This window comes from Bubalus kerabau, chromosome 13 (assembly GCF_029407905.1).
Source record: "Bubalus kerabau isolate K-KA32 ecotype Philippines breed swamp buffalo chromosome 13, PCC_UOA_SB_1v2, whole genome shotgun sequence".
Classification (NCBI taxonomy): domain Eukaryota; kingdom Metazoa; phylum Chordata; class Mammalia; order Artiodactyla; family Bovidae; genus Bubalus; species Bubalus kerabau.
This window is the reverse complement of record NC_073636.1, coordinates 18385707-18413698: the sequence shown is the minus strand read 5'-3', so window position 1 is coordinate 18413698 and position 27992 is coordinate 18385707. Positions and strand designations below refer to the sequence as shown.

Sequence of the window (27992 nt, the reverse complement as noted above, 5' to 3'; positions counted from 1 at the left end):
AATCAGACAAAACACATCTGTGGCCCCGATTATGCCCACAGATGCGCAATGTGAGCTTTTGCTCTAAAGGATTAATTTTGCCTTTTCAGAAAATAACTGTCTTAATTAAGCAGAGTGTGTAGATACCAATTTGGCTGAGATATCCTATTTTAATCACATTTAACAAGGAAATACCACTCACTTAACTGTGGATTTAGATGAGTCAGTTTTAGCACGTACCTCTCCTTCGTTACGTGTTCGGACGTTGTCCTGCTATTTTGTAGTTATACTGGTGCAGAACAGACTTTTACAAAGAAAATGGAGTTTTCGGCTAATAGATCTCCAGCCAGGTGTCTAATTTTCAATGTATGACTTTCTCAAGTTTCTGAATAGTCAAGTGTTCGAAGTGGAACCTGGAAGAATCTATTAACACAGTAACTGTTGGTTTCTTCCAGAATCCTTGAATGTCTTAGTAATCTAAGGTTTAAAAAATTGAAAATCTTTGACGCCCTTTAGTTATCAGATGGGTTTTCATATCTCTTCTTTTTCTTTCTTTAAAGATTTGAACATGGAATTCAATCCCTCAGACCATCCTCGGGCCAGCACGATATTCCTCAGTAAATCTCAAACAGACGGTAGGTTCTTTCTTCTTTCTTTCTTTCTTTTTTTTTTTTTTTAAGACTTATGCTGGTAACTAGCCTGTCTTGATTTTCCAGTCACTGTGATTCTCAGGCTAAAGATAGAATCCTAGTGGTCATCCTTAGTGACCACTAAGGATGTTTGGGTGGTTACCCTTTGGGGTTTCTCTATAGTAAGTCATATTTTTAGAATTTACTATTTGAAGCAACTGTCCTCATTTTGCCAATCAGTTGGGATAGTTCAAGGCAGTTTGTACCCTGAGAATCAGAGACTTTCCTTTAAAAATTTATTATTTGCATAAATTCTCTGAAGATCAGAAGTATTGGATAGTATGTAAAAAGAAATCATAACACAACTCTAAATAAAAACACCATTATCTCAGTTGTGTCATTTGAGAGCCAGATTGAACCTGTACACTAGGGGTAGATGTTTTCTTTCTGTCATACTTGTGTTAAGCTGTTTGTTCTGTGGCGTGGAATTTCTTCTGGGGGATTTTCCCCTCTTTCCAGCCCTTGACTTATGTCACTGTTCCCTGGCTCTTGGCTACAAAGGCGAGATAAAAGACACAATACAGTGGACATAGCCTGTTCCTACAGCAGAGAGCAGTGGAGGATCTGTTAATGGTGCTGTACTGAGAGTGCTGAGGCCCTGGGGTTCTAGCCGTGGCTCTCGTCAAATTGCTAAGCTCTCATTTTGAGAAGCTCCTAAGTTGACTAGAAAAGTAATCAAACATACTTAAGACAGTTCATTTTAAGAACTGATAACTCCTCAGTTATGGCTAGGTGACAACTTTGATGTAGCATAATGCTGATATAATATTGGTGATCTTGATTTAAGCAGGCCAGTGATGAGATCAGAGAGAATTTGGTGCATTTGCTTTTAAGTGTATAAGAAGAAACCACTGTAGGCATCAAATACTTGTGAGATAAGTTTTGAATGTTTTGGGTGGAAACTAAGCAGGACATTTTTTTCTTCACCTGATGAAGCAGGAGCCCATGGAGAGGGGAGGTTATTGCCAGGCAGGAGAGTGCCAGTGGGTGAAGGTTTGGGACAATGAAAAATGAGAGTCAAAAGCAAGTCTTTGCACTTAATATAGTACTATGAAAACAAGTCACACAAATCTGGCACACTTTCAGATTCGGTTCTCACTTCCTGTGAATTTAGGGCACAGACCAACATCAGCCAGAAGCTTTTTACCTAGATTCACATGAAATGGCATTAGAGCCTCTTAAGTGGATGACACGTGGCTTGGTTGTCACGGGGAGACGGATGGCAGGGTCCTCCGACCTCACAGGATCCATGGGTGTGAGTCAGGGGCGCTCATCTACCCCTTCCCTCTCACCTTCCCCTCCTCCATCCATCACTGGGGTGCTGGCAACTCTCGTCCTTCTGTTTTTCCTTCATTCCTCAAATGCTGGGTCTTCCCTTTGAGTGTAAAGGATCTACTTGAGTCTCACAGGTTAAAAACAAGGAAGAGGAACCGACACCCATCTCTGTGCGGTGTCCTGTCTCCCAGCTTGCAGAGCGAACACTCCTGTACCTCCTCCTCCTCCTCCTCCTTCCCTCCGCTTGCCCGCTAGGCTCTTCCTCCCGCCATCCCCATTCAGGGGATGTGTTTGCAGTGAAACACTGAAGAATCCATAGGTTACTCTACTTGGTTTATGTGTCAGAAACTCCAAGGGATTTATCCTCTAGAATCCCTCCTAATCGCTGCAGTTCAGTCTTATTCTCCTTCAGTTCTGTTGACAGTAAGGAATTAGAGTCCACTTAATTGTAAGAGTTTCTCGCCTGGTTGTGGGAGCTCCTTAAAAGTAAGGAGTTTCTGGAAAGTACACCCTAAAGCCTGTGAATGACTGTCACTTTCGTCCAGTGCTCTTGCCATTTGGGGGCACCCGGGCTGACCTGACACACTCAGGAGCCTGGAGAAAGTGGACAAGGGGTCTGCAGCATCTGCGTGCCCTCTGGAGCAGCCGCGGGTCTCTTCTCCACGCCAGGCGCAGCACCTCACAGACAAGGATCTCACATCCACACTCAGTCAAAGAGCCTCAGCTCCCCTTTTCCTTTCCGCTGACGTTCCTTTTGGTTTGAATCCCTCTCTGTCCTCTCCAGTGACCTGCTTGTTCGCTGTGTGATTGACCCTGTGCTGTTGTCACAACACAGTAACGCCGTGACAGTCACCGGGGCCCGTCCGACTCTGCGACCCCCATGGACTGCAGCACGCTAGGCTTTGCTGTCCTTCACTGTCTCCCCAAGTTTGCTCAAACTCATGACCATTGAGTTAGTGATGCCATCCAACCATCTCATCCTCTGTTGTCCTTCTTCTCCTGCCTTCAGTCTTTCCCAGCATCAGGGTCTTGTCCAGTGAGTAAGCTCTTCACATCAGGTGGCCAAAGTGTTGGCACTCCAGCTTCAGCATCAGTCCTTCCAATGAATATTCAGAGTTGATTTCCCCTAGGATGGACTGGTTTGATCTCCTTGCAGTCCAAGCGACTCTCAGAAGTCTTCTCCAGCACCACAATTTGAAAGCATCACCTCTTCAGCACTCAGCCTTCTTTATGGTCCAACTATTACTCTGTGCTGTGCACAGTCATTCAGTCCTGTCGGACTCTTTGAGACCCTATGGACTGTAGCCCACCAGGCTTCTCTGTCCATGGGATTTCCCAGACAAGAATACTGGAGTGGGTTGCCATTCCCTTCTCCAGGGAATCTTCCTGACCCAGGGATCGAACCTGGGTCTCATGCATTGCAGGCGGATTCTTTACCGTCTGAGCCACCAGGGAAGCCCCAGAATACTGGAGTAGGTGGCCTATCCCTTCTCCAGGGGATCTTCCTGACTGAACTCTCACTCTCTATACTCTCAAAAGGGAGTTTTCAGGAAAGAAAATGCAAAACTCAGTGATACTAGGTTGTTAAAAATCTCCTCTGGGTTCCCTATCTCCCCCTTCTATATCTTTGAGGTTAAGAAGCCCCCATTTTGAGAAACACTGAGGTCTGGGAAACGAAGGTGGGGTGCTGACCCCGCCACACAGACAGCAGCGTGAGAACAGCCTCTGAAAAGGGGTGCTTTTGTTGTGAGTTTGCTCGGCCTCCCTGAGGGAGCAGGATGCTCTGGGAGGCCCCCAGCACCGGTGCGGAGAGTAACTGGTTTCCAGTGATGCTTCCGATGTCCAGTGTCCTGTATTTTAATCCAGTTATGGATAGTATTGTTATCATTTGTTGTCTAGTCACTGTGTCGTGTCTTATTTCACCCTAGTAGTATGGACCTTTATGGGTCTGTTTTGGTTAGAAATAAATAGTCCTGCTTTTTGTTGACCATCTTAATTAGTGGACCATGCAGAATTTTATGAGCTTTACTAGTTACTGTTTTCTTTAGTTGGGAAGCCATTACCACTCAGTTAACTATGGTGCAGTAGTTTTGTTGGGTGCTGTGGTATACGTGGTTTCATGTTCTGCTCTCTTAGCAGAGGTCATATCTGCATGTGAGCAGGTCGCATTTCTTAAGTCATAATCGAGCAGCTGGATATGTTGGTTGGTGGAAGGACGGGACCTTGACACAGAGGCCCATCCTCAGCAACCTGCCAGGGGTTCACACGCAGGCGTGTAACATTTCTGTTGCATCTTTTGTTTTCACAGTGAGAGAAAAGCGCAAGAGTCTCTTCATTAACCATGTAAGTGGAGCTGTTCGCCTGTGTTCTTCGTAATAACTGTCCAGAGACCATCCACACTGTGTGTGCAGTGGGGAAGTGGCCCGTGAATCTTGTCTGCATGTGGAAGAGTGTGAAGAAGGCTGCAGGGCACTCAGGCTCTGTTTGGCCTGTGGCTGGACAGGCACGGCTTGGCATTTATCGCCAGGGCCATTGTGTGACCTGAAGCCCCGGGCTGCTGCTGCTCCTGGATTGGTGTGCGTGGACAGGGCGGCATCAGATCCCACAGGTCCTTTCCTGCCTCCCTTCCCCCAAGTGACTGTCTCCTAACTCGGTCCCATTTGAATAAGCAAACACATGTGTTCTTCCCCCTTGTTGTTTATAGATACAGTAGAGTCTGCATTTTCCTTTGATGCTCTAAGAAAGGATGAACTTAACAACACTGGAATTTTAAAACGAATTAAAAAAAAAACCCAGCTCTAGTCTTTCAGCCATTCTGAGCAGCGTCTCCCTGCCCTGCTGGCCAGGCATAAAGATACTTGATCTTTCTCCTTTGATCAGTGGGTGCAGCCAGCCTCCCTCCACCCTGCCCCGGGGTGATCTCAAGCTGCGCCCCCAGGACTGTGGTGCCCAGCCACCAGAACTATGGCCACACATCCTAATCCTCTAAACTTAGGCCTCTTGATGAAGCAGGTGTGTTACCAAATAAGTATATGCCATGAATTCTCATATCGAAAGCGAGAATGATGTATTTGATTTCTCAGGGTTTTTTCTCAGGATTTCTAAACTGTCTGCATCTAAGTATTTGTGGATCTTGAAGTACTAGGCACTGGAGCTTTGTGCTAAACAGACTTAAAGCCATAGTATTGCCTCTTCTGCTCTTTGAAAATCTGGGTAAAATGCAGTTGAAAGGAAATTCATAGCCGGACCCTTGCACCCAAAGGGCTCCACGCTCGGCCCATAGGAGGTTGGTGAGTCCTTCGTAGGCAGTGGTCTCAGGGTTGAAGAGACGCCCTGTAGATTTTATCAGATTCTTACAGCAATTCACGGCCTTTTCCTGGCTCTCTCCAGTTTTGCTGCAGCAGTGTGAAGCATCTGTGAAATTACGAGCTGTGTCTTAAGGAAAATATGCGGAAAACTGCTATGCCCTTTTTGATTTTTTTGAAAGCTGTGTCTGCCTGGACCTGGAGAGGTGAGAGGTTTGACCCCATTCTGTAAGTCTCACTCCCGCCTCTTCACGTGCCAGGGGCACTGGAACACTGCCCCCCAGTCAGCACGTCTGCCCAGGAGCCTTAGACCACCTCTGCTGGTCACTGCAGCCCCATTCAAGTGGCTGGTGGGGAGGCCTGCCCTTGTGCCAGCCACACGCCCCACGTCTCCCCCGTGCCCCGCGACCTCACGCTCTGCGGCGCGCCATCCTGGCACCTGCCCTGCGCTGTGCCCCTGACCCAGCGTGTCCTCTCACCCCTGCCAGCCCCCTTGCCCCCGACACAGAGAGTGGAAGCACAGTTGTTGGAATGTGCTCAGGTGCGCTCATGCCGATAGAAGAAATCTCTGTGCTGCCTTATGTAACAGATGCCCGGGTAACAGCGTGCCCTCCAGACCACATTGCACAGTGGCATCTCAGCTCTGCCCACACTGGGAGAAACCACTGGAATGTGCCGTTTCAACCAACTGAAGTAGAATTGGAGTGGAAGGACCTGCAGGTTCAATTAGGCTAATAAACCAGCTGTGCTTTCCAAGTTTTGAGACACCCGAGTGTCATAAGTTAGGGCAATAAAGAGACGGTAAGTGGTAACGGTAATCATCAGCACAGTCTAGTGCACGTTTTATACCGTGTTTGTGCCAGACTCTGTTCTGTAGCCTAATGTGCTGGATAACTGTGCCCAGGAGGAACTGCGTGTCACTCCAGCCTTCCACATGGGGAAAGTGAGGCACAAAGAGTCAGCCATCAGTGGACATCAGTCAGTCAGCAGTGGATAGCCTGGGGCCCAGGGGGCTGGCCCGGGCCATTCAGTCCTCAGACGGTCATACCAAGCGCCACCCGGACACAAGTTGTTTAGCTTTTTATCTGAAGACAGAGAGCACTGTTTTCTGAATTGGGGCCCCAACTAACATTTGTAGTTTCTTTTGTTGTTGAACTCTGGAATGACCATTATTCTTTGCCCTTGTTTATAAAATCCGTTGTGTTTTTTATTTGCTTTATTGTGAGGGATGTTTCTGAAGAACCTGCTTATTAGTACATGCTGCTAAGACAATCAATAAAGAGGCTGCTAGTTAAGAAAAAGCAGTGGACGTAGGTCAGCCATGTGAGGAAAGGTGAGGGGTGATGGTCACAACAGGGAAATAGCTTCCACCAGGTGGAGAGAAACAAGGCCTTTTCTGGCTCCAGGACAGTAACACAGTCTAGCAAGTGATGGAAGCTGACTTTGGATACAGCCTCCAGGGAAGGGGCCAAAAGAAGGAACCCCTGGCTGGTAAAGAGGGCACTGCTCACTGGCTGAGAACTGCCAAGAGAGACTTACAAAGTAAAAGGAGCTTCTTCTAAAAGAATTATTATAGGTTTTAAATCTTGAAGCTATTTGAGGATAAACCCTTTGGGGGACTTTTAACACTAAGTTAAACCAGGGCAAATTATAAAGATTAATATTCTAATCAGCAATATGTTTTAGATGTAATTATCAGATCAACAGTTACAGGAAAATGTAATACATTACAATAGAGACACTTAGGTATTTTAGCAAAGATTGTGTAAAGGGCTTTATTTAAAGTTTGTAGCTTAAAATTTGCTGAAGTTTTGGCTAGCTGTTTTAATGAATCTTTTAATTAAAATGTGGTAGTCTTCTGATTATAAATTGTGGGTGGCATTGTCAGTGGCTGAGAATCTGGAATCTCTCTCCCGAAACTTAGGGAAAACGCACATCTTTTGCTTTAGCCTAACTTTTCCGTGACGTTCTCCTCCCCTTGATGACAGCGTACCTGAAGGGAATTGGTCATTCTAAGTTAAAGAAAAAATTAAAACAGAGTGAGTCAGGAGTTGAATGGCCAGCCTCCTTTCCCCTCAGCAAAATAATCACAGTTATTTGTCTTAATATTGAGACAGGTGGTAGCTGTAAAAACTTTGTGAAGGAATATAGAGCATTCTTTATCAGTTTAGCAGGAGCCACATTTGTAGCTGGACTTGGAGCCAAAAGAATTTTGTTCAAGCCCTAAATACCAGCTGATAAAGGGGGACCTTGAAAAAGTCTTGAAGTCATAGTTGTCTGATCTCGTAGAATGACTCCTGGTCCGCCTGTTTACCTAGTGGACTGAACAGGTGATTTTAGCACCATCTGAGTATGTTGATGTTATTTTTGTTATTGCTCATTAGATTTGTAAGTAAATTTTGTTTACTTTTCCAAGTTCAGTAGCAAAACTGATCAAAGTCTTTCTGGTATTTTGAGTATGGATATAGTTTTTTCGTAAGTATTAAGCCATAGCACTTAAGGAATGAAGTGAATGTGATCCAGGAATTGAAATTTTAAAAATTGTAAACTTTGCTTTTGTCTTTTTGGGAGCTTTGCTCCTAATAGAACACAAATTTATTGAGCACGGTCCCTGCCTGCCTCTGCCACACAAAAGAGCTCAAACCAGGAACCAGGCAGGGGAGCTGCCCTGAGCTCAGGAGCCTTTCTGTGGAGGGATCCTTGTTCTCTCAGCCATTTTTTTTTTTTTGGGGGTGGGGGGTGGATGTCAGATCAAGAGAAGTATACATTCTGTGAACCTTGTAGCCCTTCTATCCAGCAAATGACTTAATGCCCAAATAAGGTTTCATACATAACCCCATTATAACAATGCCAAGGAGTTCAATTCAATTTAGAAATTACTAAATAGTTTGAAGGGGGCTTCCCTGATGGCTTAGATGGTAACGAATCTGCCTGCACTTTAGGAGACCCAAGTTCCATCCCTGGGTCGGGAAGACCCCCTGGAGAAGGGAATGGCTACCCACTCCAGTATTCTTGCCTGGAGAATTCCATGGACAGAGGAGCCTGGTGGGCTACAGTCCATGGGGTTGCAAAGAGTCAGAAAGCTGAGTTGGCATCCCCCTTTGGCACACCAGCCCTTAGTGATAGAGGGCTCAGACTAACAGCTGGGGGATCCCCAGGCCAGGACCGGCCCCTGGGGATGCTGGTTTCCAGTTAACCCTGTGACCCCAAAGAGTACTACTACTCCTGAAAGGAGGATGAGGACGTGCCCACTCTGTGACCTGGTGTATCACTGACCTCCTCTCCTTAACGCTAGTGCTCATGTTTTCTTAGGGAAGCCACTTACTCTTGGCTGCTCCCATCATGTTTTCATCTTAGGAAATTTGTGTCAGAGGAAACAGTGGAAACCTCACAAATAGAAGCTGGTCATTGCTGTCCTTTGCTTCACTGTTGTGATTATTCCTAAATAATAATTCTCTTGTATCTCTAAAGATTCTTTAATATATCAACTAATTACTGAATTTTTGAGTTAAGTATATCTGTTGAGGTTTCTGTTTATAGTAGATTTTCCATTGGTGGGGAAAATTTCATAAGAATTTTCTTTAAAACTTGCCACATGTTAATAATCTATTATTAGATTGCAAGTTTTTGTCTGTGACTTAAGTGTGATTGCTACCTGACCTACAAAAGAGATCAAAATGGTTTTTAATGTCTCTGGCTTGTCTTAATGAGACTGTTGTGATTAATTTGATAGACATGAAAAATGCCCTGTTAAAATTGCACTCAAGAAACTTGAACTTGACAGGCTTTTTTGGTGTCCTTATCTTACACAGGGCTTCCCTAATAGCTCAGTTGGTAAAGAATCTGCCTGCAATGCAGGAGACCCAGGTTCGATCCCTGGGAAGGAAAGTGTCACCCCCTGGAGAAGGGAGTGACAACCTACTCCAGTACTCTTGCCTGGAAAATCCCATGGACAGAGGACTTGGCGGACTACAGTCCATGGAATCGCAAAGAGTCAGACACAACTGTGTGTGTTATCTTACACAGGCACAGAACAATGTGTGCCTAAACACATTGGCCAAGAACAAGCCTTATCTTTTGAATTCCCTGACTCTGGTTATTTCCTCCTGACCCACATGCCCTTCGCAAAAGCAGCGCTCCAGAGGGTTGTAGTGATTCAGTGGTGCAGTGCCCTCTGGTGGGGATTTTAGGAACTGTATGCCCCAAGGAGTGATGATTAGCAAGAGGGGAGATTGTTTATATAACACTGTCTTCTGTTTCTCAGGCTGTTGCATATTTCTATAATTTTATCACATGTGAAAGTGAAAGTCACTTAGTCGTGTCCGACTCTTTGCACCCCATGGACTATACAGTCCGTGGAATTCTCCAGGCCAGAATACTGGAGTAGGTAGCCGTTCCCTTCTCTAGGGGATCTTCCCAACCCAGGGATTGAACCCAGGTCTCTTGCATTGCAGGTGGATTGTTTACCAGCTGAACCACAAGGGAAGCCCATTTTACATGGGGAAGTGAATTCGCTCAGTCGTGTCCGACTCTTTGCGACCCCATGGACTGTAGCCTATGAGGCTTCTCAGTCCATGGGATTTTCCAGGCAAGAATGCTGGAGTGGATTGTCATTTCCTTCTCCAGGGGATCTTCCTAACCCAGGAAACGAACCCGGGTCTCCCGCATTGCGGGCAGAAGCTTTACCGTCTGAGCCACCAGGGAAGCCCTATTACATGGGAAACCTTATTAAATAAGAAGTAAATGTTAAACAGGGTATTTGGTCTCTGATGAGCTTTAAGGCTCCCTTCATGTTCATAAACCATGGGTACTAAGGGCTTCCCTGGGGGTGGGCAGGTGAGATAGGGCAGTGTTGTTATCCTTAAGGAATTAATTGTTTTGGTTGCTGAAAATGACAACTTTTGATTGTCAACATAGCACCAGGCCAGTCGAAACTCGTTTGGATGATTTGATTTTTTTTTTTTAGCATGCTTTGAGCAAGAATGATCCAGATTGATATCTACTAATCACATTGCCCACATAATTGCCAGAAATCTACTTACTATTCAGTTAGATGTCAGCTGCGTGTAATTTAAATTCTTTTTCCTTAGCAGTATGTTTTAGAATATAGTTCTAAAACTATAGTTCTCAGTTCTAAAGTTTTCCAAAGAGCTCAAAATTTACACAGCCTGAGAGAACCAGGTGCACAGCTTCCATAGGCACCCCACCTGAAGCTCATCCACTGGTCATATTTTCAAAAGCATCAGATAACTTGCACCTTTAAAATGTATTTTCCCCTTAAATAAGGAGTATTTTTTTCTTTACATCTTCACCTCCTGAAATTGAAGATTAGGAGATTCTAAATTAACAGTGGCTGTATCTTCCATGGTCCCCAAATCGACTGTACCTCAGGGGTAGGAAAAAATGGGTGCTGTGGATTCCTGTCTTGATTCTGGTGCCTCACACCAGGTTGCCCCCGAAGCATGGGCCTTTGCTGGTGAGAAGAGTGCATGCTTCTTGTTTCTCAGTGGTTTTTATGGACTCTGCAGTACACCCTTTGATGCTCGATTTTGGGAGTGTGCTGAGCTGATGGAGGTTTGGGACCGAGAGTGGTGGTGGTGACTTTTTTATATGGAAGAACATGGAATTCCATGGTAGGAAGAAAGTGAGTTTTGTGCTGTACTTGCTGGTAGTATTAACATTTCTCGGTAAGACACTTTTCCTCTATAGGCTGGTCTCAAGGTGAAGGGGATGATGTTCCTTGGAAGAATTTTGAGCCCCTTTTTAATTGTTCTTGTTTTGTTGCCATTGTTTTTGTAGCATCCTCCAGGACAAATAGCGAGGAAATACAGCTCCTGCTCGACTATTTTCCTAGATGATAGCACAGTCAGTCAACCAAACCTCAAGTATACAATTAAATGGTGGGTATGCGCATTTTTTCCTTCACTGAATGTCTTTTCTGGTCCTTAAGCTGCTGGCTAACTGTTTGGTTGTGGGATCTGTGAGTGGTAGGATTGGGTAGGGGGAGGACATTGATACTCAGGGAGTCTTTTAAAAATGTGATTTGGGGAGTTAAAATGTAGAGGTGTTCAAAATATTTATGTATGTTACTATTTACAAAAAAGACCAAAATTTTCAGTGACTTGAAATTGTAAGTTAAGCATAGTTTTGTTTTTGTGGATGCTTTCTACCTTCCCACTTTGTATGGACTCCATCCCAGCCTAACTCTGCTTGAATTTTACTGTCAGAATGTGATGGGTCCCACTTTGACTTGGGGCTGCAGTAGAGAGCAGGCCTGGCACCGTGGAAGGGTGCTTGTCTGGAGCAAGGACAGCAGGCTTCTGACCTTGGCTCCCTCCCCAGCGGGGAGGGTGGGAGCAAAGACCCTTCACTTTGGGCTTCTGCTGTAAAGTGGGGTTTAAGGGAGGAAGGGGAGTCTTTGGATTAAAATCTTTCCCTTTGGGCTTCAGCTCCCTTATTTTAAAGTGGGAAGTGGGAGGGTTGGAACACTGGTTTTCCCTGAAGTGTGCCCCCCAGCATTGTAGTAGGAAGCCTTGACTGAGGTTACAGAGACCCACTTGCTCGGGATCTGGTCTAGGCTTCACTATGAAAAACCTGGGATATTTTGCCTCTGTACTCATTTAAGGAGAATCCATGTTTAACAGCTCTCTTTGCCATCATGTGCAGTGAGTATTTGCTTTCTAAATAAGATGCTTTCTGTTCCATTGGGCCAGGCCTTCAGGTCTAGAAACCCTTTCCTGCACATGCCCATATGTGACAGTGAGTTAGGCCTGCTGGGCAGTGGAGACTGGGATAGTCTTCTATGGACAGTGTCCCCTCCAGGGGGAAGGTAGGAGGTGGGCCCACCTGGAGAGTTGGGTGAGTTGCATGTCTCTAAGACCTAAATGGGAATGTAGCTTCTTCCTTTGTTCCATTGGTGATAGAGGGTGTGGTGGTGACCAGTGGGCATCACCCCATGGTGGACACTCACAGCTAGGGGACCATGTGTGCCCTCGCCCCACTATTCTGCCCTTGGTCAAGCCACTCTGCCCTGGGAGCTTCATGCCAGGAACGAGAGGTGCTGGCGGTGGGGCGGGGGGGGGGGGAAGGGAGGTAGGGGGGTGCAGTGGCAGCCTGGAGACCTGGTAGCTAGCACCCACTCCAGCCCTGGAGCTCAGCCTCCCTGGGGTCTGAGACCCGTCTTGCAGGGCCAGTTGATTTCCTGGGCCTCCAACTCTGTTGCTCAGAATTTCCCCCGGGGATGACTTCACACTGCCCCTGGTTGTGACACAGACACTCGGGGGCCCAGCAGGAAATCTGGGTGACAGTTGGATACTTCGGTATTGAGTCTGAGAGGTGCCAGCTCCAAAGTCATGTGTGTGGTTTGTGCATCAGCAGTTTTAGCCATACTGCACCTGCAAGGCCCCCTCAGGGGCTTAAGGGATCCATGAGATGTGTCTGGCCCCACACATCCAGGATCTGGATTGTCAGCCCCTCCAGGAGGGTTTCATGGGTAGCCAAGGCTGAGGACCCTGGACATCTGTGGACCTCTGCCTTCCAATTCTCTTGAAGGTGTCACCTATGGTTAATACCAAGACGAAGAAAAGGGTCTCCCATGCAAACGGTGGAACGTCCAACCTGACACCCTCAGTCTCATCAGATCGTGACTTGTATCTGCAAAAAAAATTAAAACTTAACCTGTTTTAAGAACTACCACAGATGCTGGACTGTTCTAGAAAACATCACATCTACTTGGTCTCTCCTCGTTGTAAACACTGACGACTGGTATATGGTATCAGTTTGTCTCATCACTGTGGTTTTGTGATGTTGCTTATGTGCCTAAAGTGGTCACCAGAGAGCACTAGGTGCAGTTCCCTGTGCTCTACACTCTAACACCCTCTTACTGAGATGCTCATAGTTCCCTGTTGGTGGGTTTTCTTCTTGTTGAAATAAGCAATGAAACTACTCAAGGACTCTGATGAAGAAGGACATGAAGAGGTCAAGCCCTGAGCCTTTAGAGTGGGAGCACTGACTCTAAGACCCTCGACTACCAGAGAACTAACCCTAGGGAGTATCAAATAGTGAGAACTCACACAAAGGAAACCACTTGAATACAGGATCCAGCATCACGCAACCACCAGTAGCACCCTTTGCAGGACACCCCATGTAAACAACAAACAAAACAAAAATACAAACTCAGTGATCAGCAGACAGGATTATCACCTCACTCAGCCTTGCCCATCAGAGGAAAAACAAAAAACTCATTACAAAGCTTATACAAACCACTGGACCAGCCTTAGGAGGGCAGAAACCAAAAGGAAGAAAGAATTCAACCTTGAAGCCAGGGAAAAGGAGACCTCAAACACAATAAGTTTAAAAAAATAATAATGAAAAGGCAGAGAAATACTATACAAATGAAGGACCAAATTAGAAACACAGAAGTCCAAATAAATGAAGAGTAAATAGGCAAACTACCTGAAAAAGAATTCAGAATAATGATAGTAAAGATGATCAAAAACCTTGAAATCAAAATGGGCAAAATGCAAGAATCAATTAACAAAGACCTAGAAGAATTAAAGAATAAACATACAGAGACAGACAACACAATTACTGAAATTAAAAATACTCTGGAAGGAATCTGAAGCAGAACAAATCAGTGAGCTGGAAGATAAAATGGTGGAAATAACTTCTGGAGAGCAGAATAAAGTAAAAAGAATGAAAAGAACTTAGGATAGTCTCAGAGACCTCTGAGACAATATCAAACACACAAACATTCGAATTATAGGGGTCCCAGAAGAAGAAGAGAAAAAGAAAGGCTATGAGAAAAATTTGGAAGAGATTATAGTTGAAATTTCCCCAACATGGAAAAGGAAATTGTCAAATCAAGTCCAAGAGGCACAGAGAGTGCCATACAGGATAAACCCAAGGAGAAACATGCTAAGACATATACTAATCAAACTAACAAAGACTAAACAGAAAGAATATTAAAAGCAGCAAGGGAAAAGCAAAAGTAACATACAAGGGAAACACCATACATTTAACAGCTAATCTTTCAGCAGAAACTCTGCAGGCCAGAAGGGAATGGCAGGATATATTTAAAGTACTGAAAGGGAAAAATCTACAACCAAGATTACTGTACCCGGCAAGGATCTCATTCAAAATTGATGGAGAAATAAAAAGCTTTTTAGACAAGCAAAAGTTAAGAGAATTCATACCATGAAACCAGCTTTGCAACAAATGTTAAAGGAATTTATATAGTCAAGAAATGCAAGAGAAGGAACAAGATCTTCAAAATCAACCCCAAACAATCAAGAAAATGGCAATAGGAACATATATATCAATTATTACTTTAAATGTAAATGGATTAAATGCTCCAACCAAAAGATACAGACTGGCTGAATGTATACAAAAACAAGACCCATATATATGCTGTCTACAAGAAACCCACTTCAGACCTCAAGACACATATAGACTGAAAGTGAGAGGATGGCAAAATATATTCCATGCAATGAGAAGGAAAAGAAAGCTGGAGTAGCAATCCTCATAGCAGACAAAATAGACCTTAAAATAAAGAATATCACAAGAGATTAGGAAGGACACTACGTAATGATCAGGGGATCAATCCAAGAGGATGACATAACAATTGTAAATATCTATGCACTCAACATAGGAGCACCTCAATACATAAGACAAACACTGCTGCTGCTGTCACTTCAGTCGTGTCCGACTCTGTGCGACCCCATAGACGGCAGCCCACCAGGCTCCCCCATCCCTGGGATTCTCCAGGCAAGAACACTGGAGTGGGTTGCCACTCCCTTCTCCAATGCAGGAAAGTGAAAAGTGAAAATGAAGTTGCTCAGTCGTGTCCCGACTCTTAGAGACCCCATGAACTACAGCCTACCAGGCTCCTCCGTCCATGAGAGTTTCCAGGCAGGAGTACTGGAGTGGGGTGCCATTGCCTTCTCCGAAGACAAACGCTAACAGACATAAAAGGAGAAATTGACAGTAACACAATAATAGTAGGAGATCCCACTCACACCATTGGTCAGATCATCAAAACAGAAAACTAATAAGGAAACACAAGTCTTAAATGATACATTAGATGAGATGGCTCTCATTGATATCTTCAGGACATTAAATGCAGACGAATACACCTTCTCAAGTGCACATGGAACATTCTCCAGGATAGACCACATCTTGGGTCACAAATCAAACCTCAGTAAATTTAAGAAAATTGAAATTGTATCAAGCATCTTCTCTGACCACGACGCTATGAGACTAGATATCAATTATAAGAAAAAAACTGTAAGAAACACAAACACATGGAGATTAAACACTGTGTTTCTAAATAACCAACAGGTGACTGAAGAAATCAAAAGGAAAATCAAAAAATTTCTAGAAACATATAACAGTGAAAACATGACAACTCAAAACCTATTGCGTGCAGCAAAAGCAGTTCTAAGAGGGAAGTTTACAGCAATACAATCCTACCTCAAGAAACAAGAGAAACATCAAATAGACAACCTAACTTTATACCTAAAACAACTGGAAAAAGAAGAACAAAACACCCCCAAAATTAGTAGAAGGAGAGCAATCGTAAAGATCCGAGCAGAGATAAATGAAAAAAAAATGAAAGAATAGTAAAGATTAATAAAACTAAAATCTGGTTCTTTAAGAAGATAAACAAACTTGACAAACCTTTAGCCAGACTCATCAAGAAAAGAGGAGAATCAAACCAACAAAATTAGAAATGAAAAAAGAGATTACAACAGACAATGCAAAAATACAAAGGATTATAAGATAAGAGACTATTATGAACAACTATATGGCAATAAAATGAATAACCTGGAAGAAATGGACAGATTCTTAGAAAAGTTTAATCTTCCAGGAAGAAATAGAAATTATGAACAACCCAATTATAAGCACTGAAATTGAAGCTGTGATCAAAAATCTCCCCAAAAACAAAAGCCCAGGACCAGATGGCTTCACAGCAGAGTTCTGTCAAACATTTAGAGAAGAGCTAATGCCTATCCTTCTAAAATTCTTTCAAAAAATTGCAGAGGAAGGAATACTTCCAAACTCATTCTACAAGGCCACCATCACCCTGGTAACCAAAACCAGATAAAGACAACACAGAAAACCTTATTGCCAAATTCAGACTTAAATTGAAGAAAGTAAGGAAAACCACTAGACCATTCAGGTATGACCTAAATCAAATTCCTTACGATTATACAGTGGAAGTGACAAATAGATGAAAGGGATTAGATCTGATAGAGTGCCTGATGAACTATGGACGGAGGTTCTTGATATTGTACAGGAGGCATTGATCAATACCACCCCCAAGAAAAAGAAATGCAAAAAGGCAAAATGGTTATCTGAGGAGGCCTTACAGATAGATATGAAAAGAAGAGAAGCAAAAAGCAGAGGAGGAAAGTAAAGATATACCCACTTGAATGCAGAGTTCCAGGGAATAGCAAGGAGAGATAAGAAAGCTTTCCTCAGTGATCAATGCAAGGAAATAGAGGAAAACAATAGAATGGGAAAGACTAGAGATCTCTTCAAGAAAATTAGATATACCAAGGGAACATTTCATGCAAAGGACAAAATGGTATGGACCTAACAGAAGCAGAAGATATTAAGCAGAGGTGGCAAGAATACACAGAAGAACTATACGAAAAAGATCTTCAAGACCCAGATAATCACGATGGTGTGATCACTCACTCACCTAGAGCCAGACATCCCAGAATGTGAAGTCAAGTGGGCCTTAGGAAGCATCACTATGACCAAAGCTAGTGGAGGTGATGGAATTCCAGTTAAGCTACTTCAAATCCTAAAAGATGATGCTGTGAAAGTGCTGCACTCAATATGCCAGCAAACTTGGAAAACTCAGCAGTGGCCACAGGACTGGAAAAGGTCAGTTTTCATTCTAATCCCAAAGAAAGGCAATGCCAAAGAATGCTCAAACTGCCGCACAATTGCACTCATCTCACACGCTAGTAAAGTAATGCTCAAAATTCTCCAAGCCAGGCTTCAGCAATACGTGAACTGTGAAGTTCCAGATGTTCAAGCTGGTTTTAGAAAAGGCAGAGGAACCAGAGATCAAATTGCCAACATCTGTTGGATCACTGAAAAAGTGAGAGAGTTCCAGAAAAACATCTATTTCTGCTTTATTGACTATGCCAAAGCCTTTGACTGTGTGGATCACAACAAACTGTTGAAAATTCTGAAAGAGATGGGAATACCAGACCACCTGACCTGCCTCTGCATACAGAGAAATCTGTATGCAGGTCAGGAAGCAACAGTTAGAACTGGACATGGAACAACAGACTGGTTCCAAATAGGAAAAGGAGTACGTCAAGGCTGTATATTGTCACCCTGCTTATTTAACTTATATGCAGAGCACATCATGAGACACGCTGGGCTGGAAGAAGCACAAGCTGGAATCAAGATTGCCGGGAGAAATATCAGTAACCTCAGATATGCAGATGACACCATCCTTACCACAGAAAATGAAGAAGAACTAAAGAGCCTCTTGATGAAGTCAAAGAGGAGTGAAAAAGTTGGCTTAAAGCTCAACATTCAGAAAACGAAGATCATGGCATCCGGTCCCATCACTTCATGGCAAATAGTTGGGGAAACAATGAAACAGTGGCAGAGTTTATTTTTGGGGGCTCCAAAATCACTGCAGATGGTGATTGCAGCCATGAAATTAAAAGATGCTTACTCCTTGGAAGGAAAGTTATGACCAACCTAGACAGCATATTAAAAAGCCAAGACATTACTTTTCCAACAAAGGTCCATCCAGTCCTTTCATGCATTGGAGAAGGAAATGGCAACCCACTCCAGTGTTCTTGCCTGGAGAATCCCAGGGATGGGGGAGCCTGGTGGGCTGCCGTCTATGGGGTCACAAAGAGTCGGACACGACTGAAGTGACTTTGCAGCAGCAGCAGCAGTCAGGCTATGGTTTTTACTGTCATCACATATGGATGTGAGAGTTGGACTGTGAAGAAAGCTGAGCGCTGAAGAATTGATGCTTTTGAACTGTGATGCTGGAGAAGACTCTTGAGAGTCCCTTGGACAGCAAGGAGATCCAACCAGTCCATCCTAAAGGAAATCAATCAATCCTGAATATTCATTGGAAGGACTGATGTTGAAGCTGAAGTTCCAATACTTTGGCCATCTGATGCAAAGAACCGACTCATTTGAAAAGACCCCAATGCTGGGAAGGATTGAAGGCAGGAGGAGAAGGGGACGACAGAGGATGAGATGGTTGGATGGCATCACCGACTCAATGGACATGAGTTTGAGTAAACTCGAGGAGTTGGTGATGGACAGGGAGGCCTGGCATGCTGCAGTCTGTGGGGTCACAAGGAGTCAGACACAACTGAGCAACTGAACTGAACTGAAGGAGACAAAAGAACTGTACACAAAAAATTATAAGACACTAATGAAATAAATCAAAGATGACATTAAACAGATGGCAAGATATTCCATGTTCCTGGGTAGGAAGAATCAATACTGTGAAAATGACTATACTACCAAACACAGTCTACAGATTCACTCTGACCCCTATCAAATTTCCAATGACATTTTTCACACAACTAGAACAAAAGATTTCACAATTCATATGGAAACACAAAAGACCCCAAATAGCCAAAGTAGTCTTGAGAAAGAAGAGTGGAGCTGGAGGACTCAACCTTCCTGACTTCAGATTATACTACAAAGCTTCAGTCATCAAGACAGTATGGTACTGGCACAAAAACAGAAATATACACCAGTGGAACAAGATAGAAAGCCCAGAAATAAACCCATGCACCTATGGGTACTTTATTTTTTACTAAGGAGGCGAGAATATACAATGGGGCAAAGACAGCCTCCTCAATAAATGGTGCTGGGAAAACTGGAGAACTATGTGTAAAAGAATGAAATTAGAACACTTCCTAACACCATACACAAAGATAAACTCAAAATGTATTAAAGACCTAAATACAAGACCAGAACTATAAAAACCCTTAGATGAAAACATAGGCAGAACACTAGATGACATAAATCAAAGCAAGATCCTATGTGACCCACCTCCTAGAGTAATAGAAATAAAAGCAAAAGTAAACAAGTGGGACCTGACTAAACTTAAAAGCTTTTGCACAGCAAAGGAAACACTAAGCAGGCTGAAAAGAGAACCCTCAGAATGTTGTCTGAAGAAAATAATAGCAAATGAAACAACTGACAAAAGATTGCTTTATGAAATATATAAGCAGCTCATATAACTCAATACCAGAAAAACGAACAACCCAATCAAAAAGTGAGAAAAAGACCTAAACAGACATTTCTCCAAAGAAGACATATAGATGGCTAACAAACATGAAAAGATGCTCAATATCACTCTTTATTAGAGAAATGCAAATCAAAACTACAATGAGATATCACCTCACACCGGTCAGAATGGCCATCATTAAAAAGTCTACAAACAGTAAATGCTGGAGAGGGTGTGGAGAAAAGGGAACCTCTTGCACTGTTGGTGGGAATGTAAATTGATTCAGCCACTATGGAAGACAGTATGGAGATTCCTTAAAAAACTAGAAATAAAACCACCATATGACCCAGGCATATACCCTGAGGAAACCAAAATTTAAAGACACATGTGTCCCATTATTCATTGCAACACTATTTACAATAGCTAGAACATGGAAGCAACCTAGATGTTCATCGACAAATGAATGGATAAAGAAGATGTGGTACAGATACACAACGAAACATTACTCAGCTATAAAAAGGAACGCCTTTGAGTCAGTTCCAATGAGGTAGATGAACCTAGAACCTATTAAACAGAGTGAAGTAAGTCAGAGAAAGATACATATCATATTTTAATGCATATATATGGAATCTAGAAAAATGGTACTGAAGAATTTACTTACAGGGCAGCAGTGGAGAAACCGACATAGAGAACAGACTTATGGACTTGGGGAGAGGAGAGGAGAGGGTGAGATGTATGGAAAGAGTAACATGGAAACTTAGATTACCATATGTAAAATAGATAGCCAATGGGAATTTGCTGTATGGCTCAGGAAACTCAAACAGGGGCTCTGTATCATCCTAGAGTGGTGGGATGGGGAGGGAGATGGGAGGGAGGTTCAAAAGGGAAGGGATATATGTATACCTATGGCTGATTCATGTTGAGGTTTGACAGAAAACAGGAAAATTCTGTAAAGCAATTATCCTTCAATAAAAAATAAATAAATGTTAAAAAAAAAAAAAAAAAGAGGAAGAGAAGCTGGAAAGCTAGGGCAGTGGTGAGGGTTGAGTGTCCAGAGGAAGAGTCCAGTGTGGACGCTGTGGCTTCCCTGGGCACCACCCAGATTTGAGATGCCTTCAGGCAATAGCTTATTTGTTTAAAACGTGCCCTGTTTTTACAAATGTCCATTTTGGATCTGAGAGCTTGGCAGGATGGACCCTAACTGTAGACATACCATCAGAATCCTTCCCTGTAAATCTTGTATGTCACACGTGACTTGGTGATGGTCATTTTGAGGTGTTAGCGGGCCTGGGAGATTTCAGCCAGGGCCTTTGCCTGCACAAGGGGAATGCATGTCATGAAGGGCAGGGTGTGCGAGGTCTGAATGCCCTCCTGTTCTGAAATTTTGCCACCTGCCAAGGCCCCTATGGTCTCCTCCCCCAAGATGTCAAAATTGATACAAACTCACTAATCAGTCATTCAGCTTCCTGTGGGCAGAGCGGGGCAGGGGCATTCGTGGGCTGAACTCACCTCCTGTTAACCACGTTTGACCTTTTAGAAGAAAACCCTCTGGGGAGTTCCCTGGTGGCCTAGTGGTCAGGATTCTGGGCTTTTCATGGCTGTGGCCTGGGTTCAATACCTGGTGGGTGCAGCCAGAAAAAAGAATAAAATTACAAAAAGACCCAATTGGAAATCCAGGAACTGAAAAGTACTGTGAAATAAAATTCTTATTTAAAAAAAAAAAAGAAAACTCTTTTGTAAATTGGGGATTGCCCAAAGAGCAAACATATTTGCACATTCTGGTTAGGGAATGGGTGGAGGGTTGAAAGGTCAAAGAAGCAGATGTGTGACAGGTTTGCACACAATTCTGTGTTCCTTTTTTTTCCACAGGCATATCTTCCCTGAGAACTTGATTTTTCCCATCTTTCCCCTGAATGCTGATAGCTGTGGTATGAATTCAGAGTTTGCCATCCACCCTGGTGCCCCTGTAACCACCCCAGGCCCCCAGTTGTGTACAAGCATGGGGCTGGTGCTCAGAGGATGGGTGCAGGTGGTGAGGAGCTGTTTGCAGCTGCCCACACCATCCATCAGAGAAGGCAGTGGCACCCCACTCCAGTCCTCTTGCCTGGAAAATCCCATGGATGGAGGAGCCTGGTGGGCTACACAGTCCATGGGGTGGCACAGAGTCGGACATGACTGAGCGACTTCACTTTCACTTTTCACTTTCATGCACTGGAGAAGGAAATGGCAACCCACTCCAGTGTTCTTGCCTAGAGAATCCCAGGGACAGGGGAGCCTGGTGGGCTGCCATCTATGGGGTTGCAAGGAGTCGGACACAACTGAAGCAACTTAGCAGCAGCAGCAGCAGCAACACCATCCATGGCCCCTGGCCTCAGGGTCAGAGCAGCTTCGTACACCTTCCAGAACCCGGCACCTCTGACCTAGCTCTAGGTCAGAAGTGAGGCAAGGGTGGTGCTAGCTGTCAGAAATGGGGTTTGTTTTCCTGGGCAAGAAAATAGCTTCTTTTCCTTCCAGGCTCCCCTTTCCTCCTGGTTCTGCAACTAGGGCAGTTGCTCTAGCCCTTTGGTCGGCCTGTCCTTGGAGACCTCACCAGTTCTGAGGGTGTGGCAGACTGGCCAGGCCTCCCAAGATGGCCATTGGGAGTGAAGCCTGGGATTTATTCCGTTTCCAGCTGGCCAGGCTTTCCCCCCAAGAGTTGCTTGCTTCTTTTCACCGTGACCCGCTGAGCTGGCCGGTGGAGCTAGACCACACGTGCATCCTCAGCTTGGTTTTCCCACTTTCGGGGTTTGACCTTGAGTGGACATTGGCCTTCCGAGCATCCCTGTGTTTCATGGGGGTGTGAGTCATGATAACGTCCAACCTGGCTTTGGGTTCTAGAGATATGGGAGATAGTAGTAACCTGGGGCCCTGAGACTTTCCCTCCACAGAGGCTGGAAGACTTCCAGAGATGGAATCATTCATTGGGCAACAACAGCAGTAATAATAGTAACTTTCATTTGAGAACTTTACATTTGAGATCATGCTTTTATTTACTTCGTTTGATTGTAATAACCACTCTGCAGTGCAGGTTGAATTGTCTGAATGTGAAGTGAAGGCCCTGAGGGGTGGATGAACTCTTAACTGATGAAGGAGCCAGGTTTTGAGCCCAGCTGGTCTGACTTCAGTCCAGTGATGTTTTTCCTATGACATGTTCCCTCACAGGGAGCACAGGGACTGTATTTTTTCCTAAAGCAATTAAAGTAATCACTTTACCAAACCCAATCATATGAAACATTCAATTTAATCATCACAGCGTGACTTTTAAATGAATAAAACAGTATCTCTTGCTTTTTTCCAGAGGCCAGCATTATAGAATGAAAGTGCACAAAACCATTATATAAGTCAGAAATCCTGACATCTGATATCTTTACATGAATTTTCTCATTTATAAAATAGAAATGGTAACATTATTTCCCATGACAGGGCTTTTTAGGTACATGTGAAGGTACTTGGAAAACTGTACCATTATTTTTTAAACTTTTGAAGTCCCTTCACCCCAGTTACAATTCCTTCATCAGCTTAGATGTTTTTTAGGATTTTAGGAGAACTAAATATTACACTTGCTCAGGAATACTTTTCACACTTATCTAAAATCTCTTGAATTCATAGATCTGGAAAGAGAGATTTGGGAGAACGTGCTCTCTTTCGGCAGAGTGAAATGAGCTGTTGTGTCAGGTTGTGGGTGAACGTCTGGGCCTCTTGGAGTGCAGTGTGCACGCCCGAGCTCTAAGTGGGCACCGCTGAGTGAGAAGAGGTGTCTGGGGCTCAGTCTGCTCGCTCCATGTTGGGGCCCTGGCTGGCAGTTCCTGGGCTCAGAGACCAGAGCACAATCTGATGCAGCCAGTTAGCTATGTTCTTAGAAGCTTAAAAAAAAAATTGGCCTCTTCAAATTTTAAAATTGTGGAAGGATCTAGACAGGTTACAAAGGAGGAAGTAATAAAAAGATTGGGCAGTTCAACCTGAATAACCCTGCCCACTTGATAGGTGATCAAAGGAACTCAGGTTGAAAGCAGTTACCCTTTTTACCCTATCCAGCTGGAGAACATTTTTTCAAAACATTCAAGGTGAGCGTTGGTGAAGGTGAAGTGAGACAGACACTGGTGAGGAAGTGTACACTGGTACAGCTTTTCTGCAAAGATTTTGGGAGGTATGTTTGGGGGAGCCTTACGATTATTAACGACCTTAGAGCTCCCGTTTCCGATTACAGGATGTTTTCTTGTGGAAATAGGTCACAAAATGTTTATTTGTGGGAATGTTATGGTGTTAATCATAATTGCAAAATACTATAAACAACTTAAATGTTCAAGAACAGGGAAATGGTTAATAAATTATTCAGCAGTATGGTGGAATATGGAATATAGTTGGCCATTTAAAGTTGTATTTTTGAGTAACATTTTAATGGTAAGAAACTTGTTAATGAGGATGAAAGTGGGCTGCCAGCCTGCTTGCTTACACACATAATTTATAGGTAACTAGGAATAGATGTCTCTATATCTCAAGCTGGTAGTAATCATCTTTGGGCAGAGGAATTATTTTCTGTATACTTTATTTTCCAAAAATTTCTACAATATGAATATATCTCATTTTATAATCAGAGAAACAGTACTTGAAAATTCAGGGGATGGGAGTGTCTTCATTAAATTCTTTTAAAATGTAAAATGAAATTTTAAGGTATTAAACTATAAGGTATTACAAATAAGAGGTAAGTACCATTTCAGCAGATGAATGAATAAGTTAGGCAGATTGCCAATAGGTTATTGATATTAAGAGAAAAAATGATAAACCACTGTGGGTAATATTCACATTTTTCTGGCAGTTATAAAGAAACCACTGATTGTCTAAAATAGCAGGTGCTGAATTGGGAGACCTCTAGAGGAGTTTAATTTAATCACTTAATTTTTGCATAATGACTATATTATAAAGTGAGGAAAGCTTAAAATTTCAGATAGAGAAATTTATTTCTGAATATCACAAAGTTTTGGTGTTTCTGGAAAAGATTTAATAACTGCTGGATATAAATATCTGATTGATTTACTTTGAAGAGTGCATATTCTTAATCAGCATTCTGAATTAAATGGGGGCTGTTCAGATGGATCGTTTTACTTAAGTTGTAAATACTTATGATCAGACTGATGCCAGAGAAAATGCAACATCTTGAATATGCTTATGAAACACTGAACTCCTGCATTTTATTTTACAGTGTAGCTCTCGCAATATATTACCACATCAAAAACAGGTATGTGGATTTTGTTTAATTTTGTGCTGAAAACATCACATTTTATCTGCAATGACATTTTTCCTATTGCATTCTAGTTGCCTCAGCCTTTGAGTTTTGTATTCTTATCTCACTTTCATAGAATCTGTAAAGGTAACACAGTTTACCCACACCTCCCAGAGAAGTACTGAACTGCTTCTGAGTCAGAGGAAACCAAATGAAGTCAGCAAAAGAGAACAGAGTTTCTTGACAGTATTCAGCCTCCTCTTGACTTTATTTTCTGTGTCATTCACTTAAACATTCTGTCTTTTATAAAATATTTTAACAAGTTTCTGTGCACAGCTTTCACATGAAAAAGAAGTTTATAGTTTCAATTCAGTAGAAACAGTTTTGTTGTAAAGTTAGTCATAAACTCTTTTAAGGTGGTAGCAATCCTTTCTGATGGGAGTCTGGAGATAGTTCAGTTAATTTTAGAAGTGAATCATGGAAAAATCATATAAGAAGTTAGCTGTTCTGCCAAGCTCTCTTTCGTCTTTTGCAGACAGTAAGTCATAGAGCAGAAATTGGTATGTGCCACGGGGGTGCATGGCAGAGGCACATCTGCAGCTTCTGATAATCGCGAGCCTAACTGACAGTGGAACGTTACGTGCTGTTACCAAAGCAGCAGTTTCCAAAGCAAGTTTTTTAGGCAACACTCAAATGACATAAGTCAGGTGGGAGCAGAGCCGTCACTAGCGGGGTGCGGCCCCCCAGAGCCCAGCGGGGCCCCCTCTGCCTGCGTTCACAGAGAGAGCCACCCCTTTAAATGGATCTGTGTGGGTACTGGCTTGGTAACAGCCAGGTACACTTTTCTACATGGCCCCTGTTTTTCAAACTTGAGTCGTGGGGCTTTCCTTTTGGCTCAGTGTTAAGAATCCGCCTGCCAGTGCAGGAGACACAAGTTGGATCCCTGATTCAGGATGATTTCGAGTGCTGCAGAGCGGCTAAGCCCGTGCACCACAACTACTGAGCCTGTGCCCTGGAGCCCAGGAGCCACCATCGCTGAGCACACGTGCCGTAACTGCTGCCAGCCGCGTGCCTAGAGGCTGTGCTCTGCAACGAGAAGCCTGCACAGCAACTAGAGAAAAGCCCACGCCGCAGCGAAGACCCATCACGGCCAAAAATAAATACATACATTAAATTATTTTTTAAAAATACAGTCGTGAAGCCCCTCATTAGTGAAGTGGTTAAGCTGCATGCTGTGAGAATTTCAGACTAATCTCCAGGACACGCTATGTGTTCATTCTCACCCTCAGACTTCTTTTGTGTTGACCACAACGTAGTGATGGTTTAAACAGATCCATCAAACTTTGCTCAGAAATAAGATGTTAAAGAAATTTAGATTTGGTGCATTTGAAAACTCAAGAAATGAAAATCTTAGTAAAGTAAAAATCAAAATGGGATTCATAACCTTTATTTTATGGACTATTCAAAAGTGATTAAGTATTGTCCCCAAGAAAAGCAAATTATAATTCATGAATAATCAATAGCATCTCTTAACAGTACTGCCTCTGTTTCTTGAAATAACAGTTGAATCAGAATATATTTTGTTTTCATTTTGACTGGCACTCTGTTATAGAAGGGAAACTCCGTTTTCTGTTACTTTTCCTCCCCAGGGACCCAGATGGAAGGATGCTCTTGGATATTTTCGATGAAAACCTTCACCCTCTTTCGGTAACCCTCCCCTTGGGTCCCAGGGTGTGGTCCAGTCATGTCTCTGTGGCTCCTGTGGGGCGGCTACTCATTAAGAATGTCTCCCTCCCCAGAAATCCGAAGTGCCACCAGATTATGACAAACACAACCCAGAGCAGAAGCAGATTTACCGGTTTGTTCGGACACTGTTCAGTGCTGCTCAGCTGACTGCAGAATGTGCCATCGTCACCCTGGTGAGTGCCCGCAGGATGACATGGCCATCGAGTGGGGTGCAGGTGGGAGTGTCCACTGCAGACCTGGGAACCCCAACGCCACCTCAGGGTTGTCTTTTATCCAGAATAGCAACTGGATCTCCCAAAAGAGGGCATGCGGTCTGTTCCGCAGTCCCACCTAAAGCCCCTTGTCAGATCACACTCAGAAGCAGGAAAGCGGAAACGACCCATGCAGGGCCCACAGTGCTGACAAGGACCAGGGCCACCTCACTGATGTCCAGGTTTCTGGTGTTGGTTCCCTACATCGCGAAGACTGCTGTAATTGCTGCCTTCTCCTCTGTGATTTTTGTGTAAATACGTGTCTGTAAAATGAGACATTCATCTTACATTCTGAGACATTCATGAGACATTCAGAGACAGCGTGGACATAATCTGCACATTGACTCAAGTTAAAAACCTGTAACCTTCCTTAGATTCTTAAAACCTTAGGGACGGTTGATTTAGCTCCGATCTCATTGGGGAAGCAGCTTTGACAGCGGAGCCCGCTGTCACTGACCTTTCCCACTGTGCGCCACTCAGATAAGAAACGGGCTTGCCAGTGCGTGGGCTGCCCCGCGGGCCCATGCAGTTCCCTGAGAAGAGACCCTGTGGTATGATGACGAGTGTAAGGACCGTCCACGTCTCCGCCACACTGAGAGCCCCTTATTCTCAGCTCATGGCACAGTGACCGGTTTGCTTGTGAATTCCTTCTCTTGTGGAACTTGCCCCCTGACAGGTGAACAGACATCCAGCAAGTCTTCCTCAGGTGAAGTGGCCTGCTGATAGACCCTGAGGTCATGACTGAGAAGCATATTTATGGCTCAGCTTTGTTCCTCCAAAGGATGTCAAGTCCTCAAAAAACCCCCTCCAGGCAGCAGGGTTGACATTTTAATGAAGGGAGATTGTGACAAAGGGGGAAGAAGGGGAAGAAAATCAGATAATGAGTACTTAAATTGACGCCCTGAAGAAAGATTTATTTTGAAGCTCCAGTTTCAAAATGCTATGTGGTGGGGTTTTTTGCCTTCTGTTCTGAAGAAAATGGTGACCTGACTTTGCCCTGTAGCACCTTCCAGTTTGGATTTATCAGCGTGAAGAAGCTTTGTGTCCTGTGAAAGACGTAGTTTCTGCAGAGACTTCTGTTGAGAACATGTAGAGTTTGTTCCCCTGTCTCCGAGCAGACGTGGGTGGTTAGTTTGTCTTGGGAGTGCTGTGGGAGTGGTGTGTGTCTGTCAGTTGTGGGAGCTGCTGAAATCCTCCCTTGTCCTGGGACATCAGCTGGTGGCTTAGCAGGAGATGAGCGTCTCTGGCTATAGC

At 43.7% G+C, this 27992-nt stretch overlaps 1 protein-coding gene across 5 annotated transcripts in view; it reads left to right on the top strand.

Annotated features, from left to right (window-relative positions):
• CCNY (cyclin Y) overlaps positions 1 to 27992 on the top strand; it is a 122857-nt gene that overhangs the window by 86298 nt on the left and 8567 nt on the right. For all 5 annotated transcript variants that reach the window (XM_055543658.1, XM_055543657.1, XM_055543661.1 and 2 more), the window contains 6 exons: positions 540 to 614; positions 4252 to 4286; positions 11048 to 11148; positions 24721 to 24756; positions 26391 to 26448; positions 26541 to 26660. In XM_055543658.1, the coding sequence (XP_055399633.1) occupies positions 548 to 614; positions 4252 to 4286; positions 11048 to 11148; positions 24721 to 24756; positions 26391 to 26448; positions 26541 to 26660 (417 nt within the window). In that variant the 5' untranslated portion in view covers positions 540 to 547. The remainder of the gene's footprint in view (positions 1 to 539; positions 615 to 4251; positions 4287 to 11047; positions 11149 to 24720; positions 24757 to 26390; positions 26449 to 26540; positions 26661 to 27992) is intronic.